Source organism: Dermacentor andersoni, chromosome 2 (genome assembly GCF_023375885.2).
Source record: "Dermacentor andersoni chromosome 2, qqDerAnde1_hic_scaffold, whole genome shotgun sequence".
Lineage (NCBI taxonomy): Eukaryota > Metazoa > Arthropoda > Arachnida > Ixodida > Ixodidae > Dermacentor > Dermacentor andersoni.
In genome coordinates, this window is record NC_092815.1 from 205,693,405 (window position 1) to 205,713,491 (window position 20,087).

Consider the following 20,087-nt stretch of genomic DNA (forward strand, 5'->3'; position numbering starts at 1 on the left):
CAAGATTAACAGACCATGACTAATAATTGCGACGTACTAATCCTATCGCCCGCAATAACAGCCGAAACCCACGACTGCGAAATATCTGTGCGCCCGAACAGTTTCATGTTCAATTGCAGTTGAATGCGTGGTTTTGAAATTAGAGTTAGTTATCTTTTCTTTTTTTCTTCTTTTTTTTTTGCAGTACCTTCGTGTGCTTTCGTTTAAATATCGACATGCTGGCCGTGCGCCTACTTCAGTATGCGCTGGCGCCATTTTGTACTTTCATACGCTGCGCAGGAAGATGAGCATAATAATACCAAAGAGATTACCACCCTCGTTTTCTATTGGCACGTAGCGAATCTCATTAGCATTAAGAGGAAATCATTTGTAATTGTGTGCTGCAGCACGTCCTCAAGAAATACAGCATCCCGCAAATCGAGCTAGGGGGACATGCTTGTTAATAAATTTCCCCGCATATCAAAGAAATGGCTTCCCCATAATGCTGGCATTACATTTTTCATCATTCAGGATTTAACTGTCGGCGATCCACTACGCAGTTCAAGAAAGAAAGCTTAAACGTAGCAGTGTAGTAGTACGTATGCTAACTTATTTCGAGACAACTATGGTTTTGGGATAATTGGCGTGTGCCTCTCGTAGCCTAGCAACAATTTGCTTACAGAAGTGAGAGCAACTCCGCACGCGCCAGCTTCTTCCACGGTAGGGTGACCACGGCTCCGAGGCAAGAACTTGGTGCTGCTGCGCATGGACTTTTCGACAGCGCGCACACTTCTCGGAGGCCACGGGCTCAAAAATTGAGGCGTAGATATATAGCTGCTGTGTCCGATCTTGTTGTCGTCACAAACAACTGCTCGTCTTACGCGGACACGTTGTGCTATCTGGCAACGCTTCGTGCAACCCCAAACGAGACTGTTTTTTAGGGATTTACCCGGCTGCCAGCAAATCGCTCCGCATAACGCTGATTTCCGCACTGCGTGGAGGAATCTGTATATATATTATAATTCCTTGTTGCTGCTTCTGTTCTTCGCACTAGCTTTTATTTTCTATTTTTTGTTACGGTGTTCCTTTGATTGACCCTGGCAAGATTTAGTTCGTTCGTTGACATTTTTCATATCTTATGTTTATCGTGTTGCGAACTTTATCCGCATTACCTCTAGCTTTCTCGCATTGACCTTTGCCTTTTCATTCTGCCGTTTTCAGAGGACAGCAGTTACGCAAATTCGAAATCTCTAGCCATCATAAGAGAGCGGGGCTGCTGACACTGCAGAGACAGGTGAAGACAAGACAATCGGTTAGGTTAGGGTTACGTTGCTCTGAAGATGGGTTCTCTTTGTCAAAATACAAGCATATCTCGCTGTGCTCCCCAAAGACCAGTCCTATCTCCAACGCTAATATATTGATGAGGTCGATGCCACTTTGCCAGGCCGTATAAGTTTTGTATAAGCAGATGACACAGCATTTTTTGTGTCCGCGAGTGACATACCCTATACCAGAGTTTGCAGAGATACATGTGTACGATTTAATTGTGGCTTCAGAACATTTACGTGACATTAAACATCAGTGGAAATGCAATCCTGGTATTCCCATCAACAAATTAGCTGTTTATTTGGTTATTTTACAATGAACTATGCCTTACCTAAGCTAAATTTCTTAAATATCTCGGCGTCGCATACGATGGGAAGCTGCACTGGAGCCCTCATATTGAGCTTATTGCGTCTAAGGCTATGCGTGTGTCGCGTTGCGCCCTCTTCCGACAGGTTAAGGAGGCGTGCAAAATTAGCACGCATACGAGGCAGAAGAAAATGAAGCTGCGCTCGGATCGCGTCTGGAAGCGTGCGCCACGAAACACGCCTCTCTATCAAGGCGAAAGCCTCAAGTGGATCATACCCCCGATGGCCTTGAGAAAAAAAGAACGCGTCGTCCGGTCCAATGGTACAAAAAATATCACCATCAGCAATGGCTCATACTCCACTAAGCAAGCGGAAAATGCAGTGGCTCATCCCTCTCGTAATGCAGAGGCTACAAGCACTCAGCAAAGTGAAGCGTACAGTGCATACATTCATTGTAATCGCGCATACAACTTATACAAACTCGGTGTCTAGTCGAGTGGTACAAAAAAAAACACGTGACCTTCTCGATGGCTCGTACTCCCGTAAGGCCGAGGCTACAAGCGCTCAGCAGAGTGAAGCGAGCAATGCATTGAAATCATCTATGCAACACGCATAACAGCATACGTTTCAGTCCCCTGCTGAGAGGATGCGACGCAAAGTCGAAAAGAAGCGTCGTTGACGCGAGCCTGACCCCGCTATAGGAGCGCGCGAAGCCGCGGCTCAGCGTTGAAAACGAGCCGAGGAAGCCGAACTGCGAAAGCGTGCACAAACGCTACGATGCGAGGCGGCGCATTGACAAGCGCGCAGAAGCTCTTCGCCTCCAGGTGTTACAGGAGGGCAACGTGCTGCCGAACTTTTCTGTTCTTCCGGGGCCCGAGCTCCCTCCGGCAATGCTGAAGCCTTACCCCCTCCCCGCCCACCGAAAGTGTCATTACCAGTATTGTCACCCAAATCATTTGAGGCGCTTTGCGCGATTGGCCGCTCGAGGCACTTTGCGTGTATTTGCGGGCTTCTTTCAGGCTAGGAAAAACACTTTTATGTAGCACGTATTCAGCAACAGAAACCCGAATCGGAAGTTTCTCATGTTGCTCTACAATTTTCTCATTGACATTTTTCATCTAATTATATTTCGAGAAGTTGATTCATTAATTAGGACTAATTATGTAATTAGGCAGAATGAAAAAATGATCTTAGCATCGCCAAGCGACTCCAAACAACGTTACCGTGGTTCTGTCTATCTACGTGGCATTTGCATGTTTTTAATGCTTGGCTCGACTTACGTGGGAAACCCTGTATACACTGCCGACGAAAGCATATGTCTAGTTGAAAAGAAGACAAGTCCACTTGTAGAAACGTTGGCTCCCGCTTTTACCTTGTTCTCGTTTTGCTCACATTAACATAATAGTCACAGATGCTTCATTGTGTGGGGAAACGGATGGTACAGGTATTTTTACAGGTACAGAACGGCCGTTTTGTTTAGGACTTCCAAATTTTATTCCTGTGTTTTTAAAGCTTATCTGTTGGTGATGGCTCTCGCGCTACGCAAACTCCCCTTATTTCAGTCACTGCTGCTATTATTACAGATTATCTTTCGATTTCTGCTTCGCTTACTGCCTCGTCAAATTAACCAGCATTAAAAATATTCCTGTCATTAGTTCCGTTACACTTCAGTTTTATTAAATTGCTATGACTGCCGGGCCACAGCGGGTTATATCTAAATGAGATGACTGACTCGTTAGCGCGATCGTCTCTGAATAGACCTATCATTTCTACTCTGTCAGTGTTGGCTTGCCGCGCGGCGATATCAGAAACTTTCAAAACATAGAGACGCCATCGAAGCGTCAATAACCTCCTTGACCGACTTCCAACATCTCAGATTTATCTGGAAATATCAGTGGTGCCCATTACGACAATAATAATTACGTCACTGCTGCTATTATTACAGATTCTCTTTCGATTTCTGCTTCGCTTACTGCCTCGTCAAATTAACCAGCATTAAAAATATTCCTGTCATTAGTTCCGTTACACTTCAGTTTTATCAAATTGCTATGACTGCCGGGCCACAGCGGGTTATATCTAAATGAGATGACTGACTCGTTAGCGCGATCGTCTCTGAATAGACCTATCATTTCTACTCTGTCAGTGTTGGCTTGCCGCGCGGCGATATCAGAAACTTTCAAAACATAGAGACGCCATCGAAGCGTCAATAACCTCCTTGACCGACTTCCAACATCTCAGATTTATCTGGAAATATCAGTGGTGCCCATTACGACAATAACAATTACGAAAGTACATCGCCATATCCCCCCGCCTCTAAACCTATATTTAGTAGTGATGGTAGGGACGGTCGAGTAATCTCCACGGCATGCCATTTTTGCAAGGGCATTGAATCTATCTATTACTATTTTTATTCTGCCGCCAGCTAATAGCACAAAGGAAAAGGCTTCTTGAAGCTCCTATTCGTAAGCTTTCATTACATTTTACTGCTTTTATCCTGCTCTCCTTTTGAGCTTCGGCGCTAAGTTTCAGCCACAAGGATGCGTTTGACGCTCTCTGTGATTACATTCAAGCTACAAGAAGGTTGTCATGCTTATCACAGTTTTCATAGCAATTCTTATTGTATTTCAGAATTCCTTCCGCCCCAAATCACTCAGATAACCTTATTTTATTTCCTTTAAATGTAATCTATCCTGTTTAGAATTCCATAATAAACAATCATTCCGTCTCAAATTTTTCAATTATCCATTCGTGACTATAAATATAAGCGCGCTCAAACCTCCCGATTGTCGGCCCATCTACACGTACGTACGGCTGCACGTACGTGCCATATCTCGAAGGCTCATCATTATCATCGTGACCTACTCCGTCGTCTACAACGCTGTGGGCTAGTGATGACCATGGACCAGCTTAGGTTCCATAGGACTTCCATAGCTGTGTTCTAGCGTCGCCAAACCTGACATTTTCATCCATATATTTGGCAAACAACACGACTTCAACTCTAGGGCACAGCTTGCCTTCAGCATTTAGGGAGAAATGTTTGCGGGCAGGCCTCCAATAACGACAGCCGTATGAACACATAGGAACCTGCGTCGCCTATCGCAAGAGTGGGAACAAGTTAACGCAGTGAACTCCAGCACGCGACAAGGAGGAGTGACGCATCTTTCGCTAGTACATTGCTCTCGAGAAGTTAACACTGCTACGCAAACGTCAGCGCTCGTACCGGCTGAAAGCATGGAGCCCTACATAGCCTCGTATTCCACTCGATTTTGGCAACCTAGGAAAAGCGAAGCGAATTTCCTTGGTCCAGCTGTCGTTCCCTCTTGCACTGTGCAGGGAAATATCGACGGCTACTTACTGAGTTGCCATTGTGTCGCTGCTTGGAAGGTTTGGAAGGCTTAGCGCCACGTCGTCTTCCTTCTTCTTTTTACTGTTCAACGCATTCAAGGTGCATAATTAGCACTTGTGTGTCTCGTGTGATGATGATGATAGGGAGGACACTGTGCTGTGGCACGTACGCACTAATGGAGATTGGACTAGAATTGGGTGGCGGGAGGACACGTAAGTCGACTAGCTGTTCAAAGAAGAGAAGATAAATGTGCAAAAAGAAGACGCCCGAACGACAGTAATGTATAAATTTGCGGTCAAACTGAAACAAAATTATGCATCATGCATTCAGCAACTAAACAGGATATACCCAGATAATAAATTTGGGGGGCAATTACTTCAGTGTGAAAATCGCTACGCACATATGACAAGTTAACAGAGAAGAAAAGAACTAATGATCTTGATTCAAAGAAAAATCAAATATTACGAGACGAATATTCCTGTAGCTAGCTTAACCTCAAGGAGCTAAATTTTAGCATGACATGAATGCGTATTCCTTGCTTAATGCTAGCTTAATCATCTTGAACAGCGAAACTTCGAGCCGCCAATTTCTTCTTTATTTTGGGAGGGGGGGGGGGGGGGGGGCTACGCAGAGAATTTTTAGAAATCGCTTGTGGCAGATAATACAATTTTAGTCTTTCAGCTGAATTACTCGAGAAGGCTGACATTACTTGCACGAGAAATCGATATGCATAACCTACTAAATAACAGAGGTGCACGAATAGTCGAAGTGTCGAATACGTATCGACTATTACGCACTAGCTATTCGTATACGTATTCGATAATGAAATACTCGGTATTCTCGAATATAAAAACGAACCAAATATTTCCCAACAACTTATTGCTAAAATCACGTTGCTGGGGCCCTATAACGTAAAACTATCCCAATATATTCTTATTCCAATCTCCTGACGTCAAATTTGTGTAACCGCCGACGCAAGCATGGGGCGGTCTCCCGCAGGGTTGTCTGAACAGACCAATCAAACGCTTTCCTCGTTCATAGGAGGTTACTTTTGCATGCTTGAAAAACAAATAACATTGCCTACACTGAGCGGCTTGTTTTATCTAATCGGCTGACGAGAGGCGGGGAGCACTGTCAAGTGAAGAGGAATTTGATGGGGCCGAGCCACTGCACTGAAAATCGATAACTGGACGAAAAGGGTGGTGCCGACGTCTGCGATTGGTCCGCTTTCCTTTATTTAACTCGCGGTGGCTGGTCGAAAATCGTGGCGGCATGCAACGGAAGCTTAAGAATTACGCTAAAACAGATCCTCTGCAAAGAAGAGTTGGCAGAACGAGGTCGTAAACGTCCCGAAAATGCTCGAGAACGTTACACGGCTACGCAAAAAGTTTTATTATTCGCCAATAAACTCATGCTCTCAGACAGGTGTGAGTAGCCAGTGCATGAGCGATCGGCGGCAGCCATCTTTTATTCCTTTCGGAACGGGACAGCCTGCGGCTATTCAGAAGAAAATTCAGTTTCGTTCGGCATATTAATGCATCTTTAACGCGTACACGTCACATTGAGGCGGTGAGTTATTGCGGTTTTGTGCAGTCGCGTGACAGGCAGGTGAAGTGGGTGCAGCCCGAAAACTTTTGACCAATAGCCGAGGGCTTATGGCGAAAAGGCCTCGAATCAGGAATAACTATTTTCTTTTATTCGGTCAAATCATGCCTAATCAGTGTGAGTACGTCATATCAGATGGGAATTGAGCTATCGCGGTTTTCGTGACGTCGCGTGACAGAGAGGTGAAGTGTGGGTGGTCCAAAAAAGTTTTTGACCAACCACGGAGGGCTGATTGAAGAATTGGAATAGAAAAGTTTGGAATAGCTTTACGTTATAGCGCCCCTGCTCTCCGTCTGCTAAACAAAATATTGCAAATTATCAACAGTGACACAAGGACAAATATTTTCGAAACAATACAGAAACAAAATGGGTAATGCAAGCTTTGTGTTCGGTTTCCCGGCGGAAGCCTGCAAGAAAGCCTGTGATTTTTAATTGTGGGCTGTAATTCCGTGTATCATGCAGTCTGGCCATGTGGCATATTGCTTTAGCTTGTAGGCTTTTTCTTTCTCCTTGGAACACGTCGACGGCACACAAATCTATACTGCAGCATTTGCATTTCTTTTTCCACAACTTGAGATTTTGCTAACAAACGTTTATTTTGCGTTTTTTGGAAACCTAATTAAATAGCTGCCATTCGTTCTTGGAAATTTTGGTTGCAACCAGGCTCTGAAGCGTGGTACCTTAATATACGGAAATTAATATTTCTGCTGTAAGTATATGCGTATGCGTTTCGCTATTCGATATTAGATTCTTTATTTGGCCCTTGCTATTCGTATTCGATTTGTATTCGAAAAATATGAAATTCGCCCATCTATAATAAGTGCCAAAAATCACGAAAGCCCTCTTTTAAATAATTACATTACGGCACATGTTGAGATTTGCGAATTGCATCCGGTGAATTTGCAAAGCACAGTTACCAATGCATAGGTATGAGCATTCCTAGGTGCAGCGATATACTATGTATTTTGCTCCACCATACGGACAGTATGAGGAATATTGTGCGGTGCGGAAGAGGTGAAGTTTAACCAGACATGGGAATTAAATAATTTGTAGTTGCCGCCACGGGTGGCAGCAGCTTCTCGGTTAAGGGAGTGGTGCCGTGGGGCTACGTGTCTCCTGCTGTGTCTGCTATTTTGTAGCGTTTCAGTGTAGTTGAATGGTTCTGTTGGCGCGTCGTCTAGATTGGACAGCACTTCCAATGGCGCCCGGTTAGCGAGCACTCGGGCTACCGCATTAGGACGTTCATTATCATTAAGAAAGGCGTATCCAGGTGTCCAAACGATACGCACCCTGTCATAACGCTGTAGGGTGTAATGATGCCAGGATACGATACGCTGAAGCTGTCACCATTCCTTGCGACAAAGTCCTGCAGGCGGTTTGCGAATCAGTGACCACAGTGACAGGTCCGTCTGGGCCCGGCAGGGTAGAAGCGTGTACGATGACCAGGGTGACTGCAGCCTCATGCGCACATTGCTGAACGTGCCCGAAGTCCACAGAGTGCGTGTGCTATCTCGTACGGCTAAACACAGGGCACGTGTCTCTATGGTTACCGGGCCATGTCAGCGTACAGGACCAGTGTGTCTGATGTGCCGTCGACCAAAATTCGGACCAGGCCTTGTCGCTTGCCTGTCTCCGGCCTTTATAATGGTCACGTTATATTATTCCGGGAAATACGGGCCACCTGAATTTTGTTTTAAGTGCTAAACGCAAGAAGCGTGTGATCGTCTTCTTTATGTTTTCTTGGCGTTGGCTATCCCAGGCGAGCTAGAATGAGACCCTGCCCTGCCTTGTCCATTGTAGGCGTTGCATTGGCTGTTCCACTAGTTAGGGTGTTGTGCACGCCGAGCCGTAGTAGGAGCAGCGTGGACGCATGTTGGGGTAGTCCCAGCGCTCCCTTTAGTGACGTACGGAGGAGGGTGTCCATCTGGTTCGTCTCTCTGAGTCAGGCTATGGTAGTGGAGGTATTACGTTGTTATGCTAATTATGACGACTTGCACAAATAAAGTACCGCTTCTCCTATAAGTCCTTGACGGCGGTTCGTGGTGCACTTGATCATGTGCCTTACTTTGTTGATTTTTGGTGCATTGGACGTACGGTACGTTCGGCCTTCGCATTGTACTATATATGAAGGCCTGGCATACGGAGTCTGTCTAGCCCTGGAATAAGGTTGCCATACAAATGCATTGTTACCCCTGGCGGTATATCGGCCTTTTGCGTGTTACTGCGTTAGCATCCTTGGGGCCATTCAAAAAAATTCAGGCGGCTAACTGTCTGATTATCCATCTATGTCTCTCACCATTTTCTCACCCACCTGGGTCACTGGTTAGTCCATCATCGAATGGGTAGCACATCAGGTTGCTGTGCTGAGGGAACAGGGTTCGAAACATACCATCGGATCAACTTCGGTGGCTGAGTATGTGACAATGTGTACACATCTGCAGCTCTTAAGCGAACCTCTTTCATGCCGACATGGGCCACTGTAGGTGCGGAACTGGGTTTGTATACTGATCTTCAATGAAACTCTTTGACGCCAACTGGAATCACTGTGTATGTGCCAGGAGATGTGTGCCACTCTTCAATGAGCGTCTTTGACGCCAATTGGGTAGCTAGGTATGTGTCACTGGGAATGCACCGCTCTACAATGACAAAGAGTATTATTTAATTTCGCCGATGCTGGACGGAATCGAGCCCAGGTTGCATGGATTCCTTAAGGACAGCCACCCGACGCTTTAGCAGGCTCCGCCACAAATGCACTGGACATATGTGCCGCTTTTCAATGAAGGTCTTTCACGCCAACGCTTTAGCGAGCTACACCATCAATGCACTGGGCATGTACCGCTCCTCGATCAATGTCTCGCTAACTTGAGTACCTGAGTGTGGGCCACTGGGTGTGCGGCAAGTGAGGGAATACTTCTCAGCGTTCGCACCCGCCGGCGCGCCGCGCTTGTCGTCTCGGAGGTCACCCTTGGATTTCTCGGCAGCGCCACTAGATGACGCAGCGTATCCAGAAAGAAGCGCGAGAGCGGAGCCCGTCTGCCACGTGACGTGTTTCTCAGCGTATGCACGCACACGCGCGCCATGCATTTCGAAGGCCACGCGCAGGCTTCGTGGCGGCGCCGCTAGATGACGCTGAGTGTTCTTAGAGGAAGCGCGAAGGGGGAGTTCCGCTGCAGTAGAGACCTCAAATATTGCTCTATTCCTTTCGTCCACGCTTTTAAGGTGAACAGCAGGAGAGCACCTGCTGAAAGAAAACTACCACCCAATTTCTCTGACGTCAGCGTGCTGCAAGGTTCTCGAACACATTATTGCTCATTTTATTACCGATTTCCTTGAAAGTAATAACCTGTTGTCTTCAGCCCAACATGGCTTTCGAAAATAGTTATCAACGTGCACGCAGCTCGTAACAACTGTCCACGATATCGCATTGACACTTGAGTCGTCAGGTAGATTTAATTTATTTGACTTTAGCCAGGCATTTGATCGCGTCCCTCATGTAAAACTTCTCCTCAAGCTCCGAAACCTTAATCGTCCTTTTTTCATCATAAATTGGATAGATGCTTATCTTTCAAATCGTGCTCAGTTCGTTGATGTGAGGGGCACGCTTCTAAGATATTACCAGTATCTTCGGGGGTTCCACAAGGAAGTGTACTAGGGCCGATTCTCTTCCTAATATATATCAACGACTTAGTAGATATGGTTGATTTTAGCATTATTATCCGATTGTTCGCTGACGACTGCGTTCTATATAAGAAAGTAGCCTGTCAACAAGATCAGGTTGACTTGGATTGCGCCCTAACAAAAGTTAGTGAATGCTGCACCCGTCCTCAATGGTATTCAACCCCAATAAAGCGGTCCTCCTACGCGTGACGAAGAAAAAACAACCATTCATGCTTACTTGCCGCGCTCAGGGAACACAAGTACATGAAGTAAATGAATATAAATTCCTGGGAGTAACCATTACTAACACGCTTTCATGGTCCGTGCATATAACAAACGTCTGTGCATCAGCTTTACGAAAAATTGGTTTTCCGAGACACAAGTTGAAAATATCACCTCCCGAATTGTAAATGCTCCCATATAAAACGTACATTTTACCAAAGCTAAAATATGCATCAGTAGCTTGGGACCCTTTCTACAAGAAATATATTTAAAAAACTGAGATGGTTCAAAGTCGCGCTGTGCGTTTTATTTTTTCAAAGTTTCGATCAACAGATACTCCTACAAGTTAATGAAGGGAAAAAACATCCTTGTGTTTGAAAATTGCCGCAAGATCGCGCACCTGAAATTTTTGCATTCAATTTGTAATAGGAAGGTAAATATACCAGCGCAGACCTACATACAGCCATTCATACAACGCCTATCCAGGAATCGTCATGTGCATAGCCTGCTCCCATACACTGCTCGGACAAACATATTCAGATATTCTTTTTTCCTCGAAAAACTGTTCAGTAGAACAACTTTACATCAGATGTCGTTTGTGCTGATGACCTCGCGAAAGCTTTGTTCGGTATCAACATTGACTGAGCCCGAGCTTTTGTGTACTGCTTACACTATTTATTGTGCTGCTTTCGAAATATCGTACTTGTTGTATAATCTGCAGAGATAATTGTTAGAATGTAATTATTGACTGTGGCTGTATAATCGAAGTGATTTGTATATATATGTATATGTATGTGTGTATATGCTCAGTGGCTATGCTGTTGGGCTGCTGAGCACAATTCAGGTCGCGGGATCAAATCCCGGCCACGGCGGCCGCATTTCGATGGGGGCGAAATGCGAAAACACCCGTGTTCTTAGATTTAAGTGCACGTTAAAGAACTCTAGGTGGTCGAAATTTCCGGAGTCTTCCACTACGACATGCCTCATAATCAGAATGTGCTTTGACACGTAAAACCACATAATTTAACTTTATATATATATATATATATATATTCCCTTTCATCTTTTTTGTAGTGATCGCCCATTACATATTTTGTATAATCAATTATTCCTTTTGATGCGTCCATAATTGATTGTCTGTTCCCCTGCCCTCCTGCCTGGTCTTTATTAATAATAATAATAATAAGCTTTATTTCCATCAAAGCGATGGAGGGGCCGTGCGTAAAAGCTGCTGAACAGCTTGACTAGAGCCCACGGTCCCCTCTACAAGGCAGTACAGGAGCATACATGAAACATACAGGAATACAAACATACAGAAACGCAAAATTGATTCGATTTAATGTATCACAAGGAAATCAATATTAGAATTATTCAAAAACATGACATATCACGTGGCGCAGTTCGCGAACTGTAGTGCGACCTAAATCCACATTCCACATTTATTCAGATCATTAAGAAGTTTAGGCAAAATATACGATAGTGTACCCATAGAATAGTTAGCACGGGGAGTGACCACCTTCCAGTATTCAGACTGACGTATAGTATAGGATGTAGGTTTTATTTCTAGCTTGGCTAGGTTGCGAAAGAAATTTCGATTTTCTTTTAATTCGCACTTAAAGGCAACAATTAGTCTATAGCTAAACAATTTCCAGACAGGCATTATATCTGCTTTAATAAACAGAGTATGTGTTTGAGAATTGTAGGGGACATCAAAAAGAAGCCTAATTATCTTTTTTTGTAGGACGTACACCTTTGTTAAGTTAGTTTTCCTAGCAGTATTTCCTAATAAATGACTAAAACATATTTGTGCACTTTAGCCGCCAATTTCTGATCCGCTATGTTCATGAGTCTTCGTTTGAAATAATTTACATGAGTGCTTGTCAACTCTACTTAGAAGATAATTTTAGCGTCATCCGCTTCTAAATGGAGCGCCGACAAACAGTCCCGTGACCTGTTTGAGCTAAGCAAATAATATTGTTACGGAAGGATGAAAGAAAAGAGAGGAAGTAGAAGATTGCTGGACGCTGGCTGCTGCGCGTTGTTGGTGGTCAGCCATCTTAACTACTCGGACTCATTTTGTATATATATTGTAAATGCACCCTTTCTATACTTCCAACATCCCCGTAACATATTGGTGAGAGGTGCGAGGTACCACGCCTGGAAACGGAGCTACGCAGCGGTCGTCGCATCACCGTCCGCACCATGAATAACTGAGCACGCGGGATCAACGTCGTTGCCGCCTCCTACGTCACCGTCGCCAGCTACGTCGCTGTCACCTTCGGTTGTCGTTGTGCAACCCAAGGATCATGGAACTTTCTGCGGGAACAATGGCGCCGACGTTGAAGAGTGGGTGGCCATGTACGAACGCGTGAGTGGAATCAACAGATGGGACCCTAAGCTTATGCTATAGCTAACCTGCTGTTCTGAGGCACGGCAAAGGTGTGGTACGAAAACCACGAAGACGAGCTAACCAACTGGGATCAATGCAAAGGGAAGTTGACAGAGTTGTATGGCAAACCAGCCGGCCGTAAAATTGCCGCAAAGCGGGAACTGGCCTCCCGTGCCCAATCCCCCACGGAGTTCTATGTCTCGTACATCCAGGACGTGCTGGAGCTTTGTCGTAAAGCCGATCACGACATGACAGAAGCTGAGAAGGTCGGGCACGTGCTTAAGGGCATTGCTGACGACGCGTTTAATCTGCTCATGCGCAAAAGCTGCTCTACAGTTGATGCTATCATTAAAGAGTGCCGACAATTCGAGCAGGCCAAAAGCCGACGCGTACGTCTTGCAACCATTCGCCAGACTTCCCAATACTGCCGCAATGCCGACATGTGAAGATCAACCCACACAGCAGCATGCGCCGCCATCAGAGGACGTGGTGCGAATCGTTCTACGTGAACTGGATGCGATGGCGCCCGCAGCTTTCTGTTCGCGTAGCCCTGATGCTACCACTTTTTCCGTTCCCTTCGTACAAGCCATCGTTCGCCAGGAACTTGAAAGCATTGATTTACATTCTGTCTGTGCTGTCGTCAACCCCAGAGCTAACGAACGCCCTTCTACTATCTTCGCTCCACCACGACGCTTCTCTCCGCGTTATCGCAACCCGACAGCGTGGAGAACTGCGGACGACCAGCCGATATGTTTCATCTGTCGCCGCATTGGTCATGTCGCCCGATATTGCGGCAACTCGTGGCCATCAACACCTCGCACGCCGGCCAACCTCAGCCGTTTTTCTCCCACCGCCGAGTCTAACAGCGTCGCCAACTCTGTTCGGAACACGTGGTACAGTCGCTCAGCATCGCCGCGCGGACACCAGTCTCGTTCACCGCAAACACGTCGCCCATCTTCCCGTTCGCCGCAGCCACGTCGTCTTTCGTCCCCTGTGGCTTTTGGCCGCACCCTTTCGGAAAACTAAAGGATGCAGCCCTCGGAGCTGCTGCTGCACTGCCTGATACTGCAGCAAATCCTCTGTCTGTGCCCTACAAGGAGAAGTGTAATAGACGTTAAAATAGACGGCGTACCTGTTCAAACACTCGTCGATACTGGAACCCACGTATCTGTGATGAGTGCTAGCCTACGTAGACGTTCAAAGAAGGTCCTCGCCCCAGCAGCTGCCCGAGTGCTTCGTGTGACCGACTGCAGCGTGCTGGTTGTTCTTGGAACGTGTACTGCGCGTTTAATTATAGCCGGCCGTGCTACTTCTGTTCTCTTTGCTGTGATCGACAACTGCCCTCACGACGTTATCCTTGGACTGGACTTTTTATCCACTCATTCTGCTCTCATCGACTGCGCGATCGGCGTTTTTCAGTTAGAACTGCTTCAACTCGCCGATTCTCCGAGCACCGCCCCACCGCACTTGTGCTTGCTTCACGATGTGCGTCTGTCACCCGAGGCAGTTACTTACGTCACTTTGACCGTCAGCGCCACAGGTTCCTGACAGTGAATATGTGCTTCGCCCCATCGACGTGCTCTCGAACCGAAATGTTGCTCTTCCGCATACGCTGGTTACGATTATTAATAACGGCGTTGATCAAAAGCTTTCAGGCTGCGCCCACTTAGCCTGTCTGTCACGCGATGTCACAAAACCGCCAAAACTCCGCGCCTTAGTGACGTGTACGCGTTGAAGATGCATTAATATGCCGAACAAAACTGAATATGTTTCTGAATAGCCAGAGACTGCCCGTTCCGAAAGGAAGACGGCTGCCCGCTGGTCGCTCAAGCACTGCTACGCGGAGAGAGAGAGAGAGAGAGAAAAACATTTATTGCATCATAAAATGGAATTCTCGCGGATCGAGGTCTTCTCTTCTTCACACTGTCTTCTCGTCGAAGGGAAGCCTCTTCAGCACGGGTGGTCCCTCAGTCCAGGGCTCCACTGAGTTTGGCCGCGTCCCTAGCGTGCTCCACCATCCTTCTTTGGACGGCGAGCTCGCAGCTGACGAGCCGGCTCTCCCAATGCTCCGCACTCGGGGGTTTATGATCGCGGAATGCGTTGTTTCGTTCGCACTCCCAAGTTGTGATAGAGTGTGGGTGTAGCCCCGCACCAGGGGCAGGTGTCCCTATACTGCGTTGGGAACATCTTGTTGAATATGAAAAGGTTGGGGAAGGTGTTTGTCTGGAGCCTACGCCAGCCCGTTGCTTCCTCCTTCGTCAGCGCTTTATGAGGCGGTGGGTACTTGAATCTAGTCCCCCTGTAGTGTTGCAGTAATTCCGAATAACTGTCACTGAGGATCCCGGCGTAACTAGCGCGGTACTCCTGCTGCTGCCCAGCCCGGAATCTATTAGCTCGAGCTAGACCGTCCGCCGTCTCGTTACCCCTTATGCCCTCGTGACCAGGTATCCAGATCAGATTGTGTTTGATTTTCGCCTCCTCCGAGGGGTTACCCCCTCTGAGGATCCTAAGGGCAGTTTTGCATATTCTGCCCCTCATGTAGTTGCGACAGGTCTCTTTCGAGTCTGTGAGAATATTTAGCGATTTATTCTCCCTGTATCCTTGCATCGCCGCCAGCGCCACGGCGATTTCCTCGGCTTCAGCTACGCTCCATATCTCGGCCGAGACGCACGAGACAAGCTTTTCCTCCTTGTTCATTACTACTGCGATGGCCTTTGCCTGACTTCCTATTACATTTATGCTCGCGTCCGTGAAGAGAGTGTTCTCTTCTCTAGCCACTGTCTTTTCTATGTATTCGGCCCTAGCTTTCCTTCTGCCTTCGTGGAGCCTGGGATCCATGTTCTTCGGTATAGGCTTTACGTTAAAGGTTTTCCTAATTCCCGCCGGTACGTCCTCGTACCGGTCGACGTCTCCTATTTCGAAGCCAAGCCTACCGATCAGGTTTCGCCCCGTGTAGGTCCCCGTTAGTCTTTTCATTTGCGCTTTCCGCTGTGCTTCCGCCATTTCGACGAAGGTGTTGCTCACCCCTAGTTGCATCAGCTTTTCGTTGGAGGTGTTTCTCGGCAGGTGCAGCGCCGTCTTGTAGGCTTTCCTCAGGACGACGTCAATCTCTTCATTGGTCGTTTTAGTCCTCACTTGGTAGGGTAGCGAGTACATGACTCTGCTGACGATCAGGCTGTTGACGAGCTTGAGAGTGTCTTCTTCTCTCATGCCGTGCCTCTTCTGGGAGACCCTGCTTATCATTCTGCTCACGTTCTCGGTCGACTTCTTGAGGAGGCCGATGGTGTGGTTGCACTTTCTGCTGCCTTGCAGTCACATGCCGAGGACGCGTATCATGTTGCATTCGGGGATGAGTTGTCCTTCGAGGCTGACCTCCAGTTTCGCCTTGGTGGGATGTCTGCCGACTCTTAGCAGTTCGGACTTTTCGGTGGAGCACCTGAGGCCCCTCTCCTTCACGTAGTCTTCGACGCACTTGGCCGCATCTTGCAGCGCCGCTCGCTTTTCTTCCAAGGTTCCGCAGGTGGTCCAGACCGTGATGTCGTCCGCATACATCGCGTGCCGGATTCCCTGGATCTTTTCGAGTCTCTTCGCTAGGCCCAGCATCGCCACGTTAAACAGTACGGGCGAGATTACCGAGCCTTGGGGCGTACCTCTGCTAGGCGTTGCAAAGATACCGCTCCTCAGCTCGCCCAGGCCGACCGTCGCCGTTCTGCCCGAGAGGAAGTCCCTGACGTAGTCGTGGGTCTTCCTGCCGCAGTTTGTATTGTTGAGGCCCTCCATGATGGCCTCGTGGCTGACGTTGTCAAAGGCCCCTTTGACGTTGAGGGCCATGACGACGTTTTCGCCCTTTCTCGGCATTGTAGTCAGGACTTCCTTCTCGAGCTGCAGCAGAACGTCTTGCGTCGAGAGGTTGGCCCTGAACCCAAACGTCGAGTTTGGATAGTATCTTCCGTTTTCTAGGTGCCGCTGTATGCGCTTGGTGACGATTTTCTCGTAGAGTTTTCCTAGGCACGACGTCAGCGAGATGGGCCTCAGGTTCTCAATCTGGATTTTCTTTCCGGGCTTGGGGATCATTACGACGACGGCGTGCTTCCACTCCGCCGGAACTTTCCCTTCTTGCCACAGCGTGTTTAGATACTTGACGAGCTGGTCTATCGTTCCGTCACTCAGGTTGCGTATGAGGGAGTTCCGGACTCTGTCCGCTCCCGCCGCCGTGTTCTTGGTGGCCGATCTGATGACCTCGACGACCTCCTCCCTCGAGATGGGTCGGTCCATATCCGGGTTGTCTTCGTCTCGGTACTCGCCGCGGTATCCCTCCGGCTCTCCCGTTCCGTAGCATTTCTTGCGGACCTCCTCGAGCAGCTGCTCGTCGGTGCCTTGGTATTGGTGGGTCAGCCTCTGGATCGAGTTGCTGCTCTCTCGCTTGCTCTTGCTGGGGTCCAGTAGGCCTCGGAGTATCTGCCACGTCCTGGCCGTGCTGAGGGTGCCGTTTAGCGAGTCGGTGAATTGCTGCCACCCCTGTCTGGCCAGTTGCGTCGCGTACTCCTCGGCCTTCTTGGTGATCTCCGCAATCTTCTTCTTTAGCTTCTTGTTCATTCTCTGCTTCTTCCAGCGCTTGGTGAGGCCGCGGCGTGCTTCCCATAGCCCCAGCAGCCGCTTGTCCACCTCCGGTGCTTGTTCTGTTCTGTCCACCTCGCGGGTGTAGAGCTCCTGGATTTGCTTCAACTGTTGGCTCCATTCTTCCGGGGAAGTGATGTCGCCGCCCAGTCCTCTGCAGTGTCTTCTGAAGGCGTCCCAGTCCGTCAGTCTGGTCGAGCCGATCTTTCTCTTCGTGTTTTCCGCCTCGAGTACTAGGCGGAGGACGTGGTGGTCGCTGCCCAGGTTTTCCAGCAGGTTCTCCCATTCCGCGTTCTTGGCGTTCTTGACAAACGTGAAGTCGGGGCACGTGTCTACACTGACGCTGTTACCCATTCTGGTAGGCTGGGCCTCGTCGGTTAGGAGCTCGCATCTTGCATTTTCCGCGGCCGTGCTAATCTCCCTCCCTTTCTTATCCTCTTTGGCGTAACCCCACAGGGGGCTCTTAGCGTTGAAATCTCTCGCTATCACTAGGCTGTTTTGTCCGGCTAGCCTCTTGGCTTCGGCAAAAAGTTTTAGAAAGTCCCCGTCCCTTTGTTTGGGCGAGCTGTATACGTTAATTACGAAAGTGCTCTTCGATTTCCTTTTCTTTTTAGGAATAATCTCCGTTATCACGTGCTCGATTTTTGTATCCTTAATCTCGTCGTGAGCTATGGTGACGAGCTACCCAGGAGCATGCTTTTATTCGCGTATAATAAACGCTTTTGCATGAAAGTGTAACGTTATCTAGCCTTTTTTCATGTATACGACATCGCTCGGCCAACTCTTCTTCGCTGAGAATCCGTTCTAGCGGCATTTTTAACCTTCCGTTGCACGCCGCCGCGATTTTCGACCAGCCACAACAAGTTAAGTAAGGGGAAGCGGACCAAACGCAGTCGCCAACATCACCCTACTCATTCGGTTATCTATTTTCACTACACTGGCTCGGACCCACCGAAACCCTCTTCACTGGAGCGTGCTCCTCGCCTCTTGCCAGTCAATTAGATAAGAAAAACCGCTTAATGTAGGCAATGTTATTCCTTTTTAAAACGAACAAAGCAGACCTCCTATGAACGAGGAGAGCGACTTGGCTGTTCGGACAACGCTGCGAGTCACCGGCCGATGCTTGCGTCAGCGGTTACGTAAGTTTGACGTCAGGAGATTGGAATAAAACAGATTGGAATAGTTTTGCGTTATATGGCCCATGGATTGAGATTGTTTTGTAATCAGATTCTATGCGCGACGCGAATCGTGTAGTACTTTCTGGAAGCCACGCGGCACCAGCGATGACACTGGAATCTTCGGCGAGTCGTGCATAAAAGCCGGCGCGCTTGACCCGCAGATCAGATTTTCACGATTGCCGACTCTGCTATACATGTCTCTCTCAAACTCTTTGCTTCAATATATCGTGAAATGAAAACACGTATAGCGCTGCGCTCAAATTTAGCATTAGGGAGTATTGTAATCGTCGATGTGTTTTGGTTCCCATTATATCAATAAATGGTTTATGCTAGCGCGACTAGGTCCTGACAATCCGGTTGGGAAATCGGTCGGGAAGTGCTTTGCTTTTTTAGCAATATTTTACCTCAACTGGACCCAAATGAAAATCATGACTTAATGCTACTTCATACACGTAAATGAACTCTACAATCAGGCCTTACAAGTCTTACAATAGTCTTACAATAAAATCGTAAAAGTTGACAGGTGTGTTGAACACTAAACCTAGCAGCGTTTACCACAGCTGCAGAGGCAACTGTGTTTACGGCCCGCGTTGTTTAACACTTTTTTTTGTTGCTTAAAGGTATATTGTTTCAATTTCCAATGGGAAATGTAGAGAAAGGGGCTCGCAGTATTTTTTTTCAAATCTCAATAAAAGAAGAATTCATTTTGTATTGTTTTTATTGCGCAATGATATTGTTACGAAGAGGAAGCCCGATCCACAAATGTATGTGCAACTATTTACGTGCGGAAAGTCTGCGCTAATCGCGCAGGCTGGTACAAAGGCCACAGCTCCCCGGAGAGAGTCTACCATTTGCTCTTCGTCTCTCTCTTACGCGCACGGTCCTGTCTAAATGCACCGTAACTGTATTTAACTTGTTTGCACTGATGTAATGCCGTAATGTTTTGCGGCAACGTAAATGTTCTGCGGTAACGTATATATTTTGCAATAGAGACTTTTAGCGTGTCCGGTATTCGGGCAAGCGCGGGCGGTTTTCCGGTTTAGCGGGGGCGCCAACGTGAGCGGCCAGATTGGTGGCGCCAGCTGGTGGCGCAAAGCTCAACCACACAAACACAGAGCTAATTACTATATTCTGCTTAGCTGCTGGCGTAAATTTTCGACAGTGGCGTAATCGTATTCACAATTACGCCGCTGCCAAAAATTTGCACGGGTGGCGAAGCAGGATATGGTGAGTTACTGCAGTTTTAACTATGCGTTTGTCTGGTTGAGCTCTACAACACCAGGCGGCTTCACCGCTCACGTTTACGCCCCGACCATCCGGTAATCCGCCCAAACCGCTCCCGTTTACCGGAATAGCGTACAAGCTAAAAGTCTCTAATAACTGCCGTCGCCGTGAGGCTCCGTATGAGTGAAAGCGAGTTAGGGTGAGCGAAATGGACGTCAGACTCTGGAGTTTTGCAAGAC

At 47.6% G+C, this 20,087-nt stretch overlaps 1 protein-coding gene across 1 annotated transcript in view; it reads right to left on the reverse strand.

The window, feature by feature from the left end:
- Positions 1-16,039, reverse strand: part of LOC126540127 (nod factor export ATP-binding protein I-like) — an 80,654-nt gene extending 64,615 nt beyond the window's left edge. The window contains exons 1-2 of the mRNA XM_072286215.1: positions 15,965-16,039; positions 12,856-12,914 (exon numbers count right to left, since the gene is read on the reverse strand). Of these exons, the coding sequence (XP_072142316.1) occupies positions 12,856-12,914; positions 15,965-16,039 (134 nt within the window). The remainder of the gene's footprint in view (positions 1-12,855; positions 12,915-15,964) is intronic.
- Positions 16,040-20,087: the final 4,048 nt, after the last annotated feature.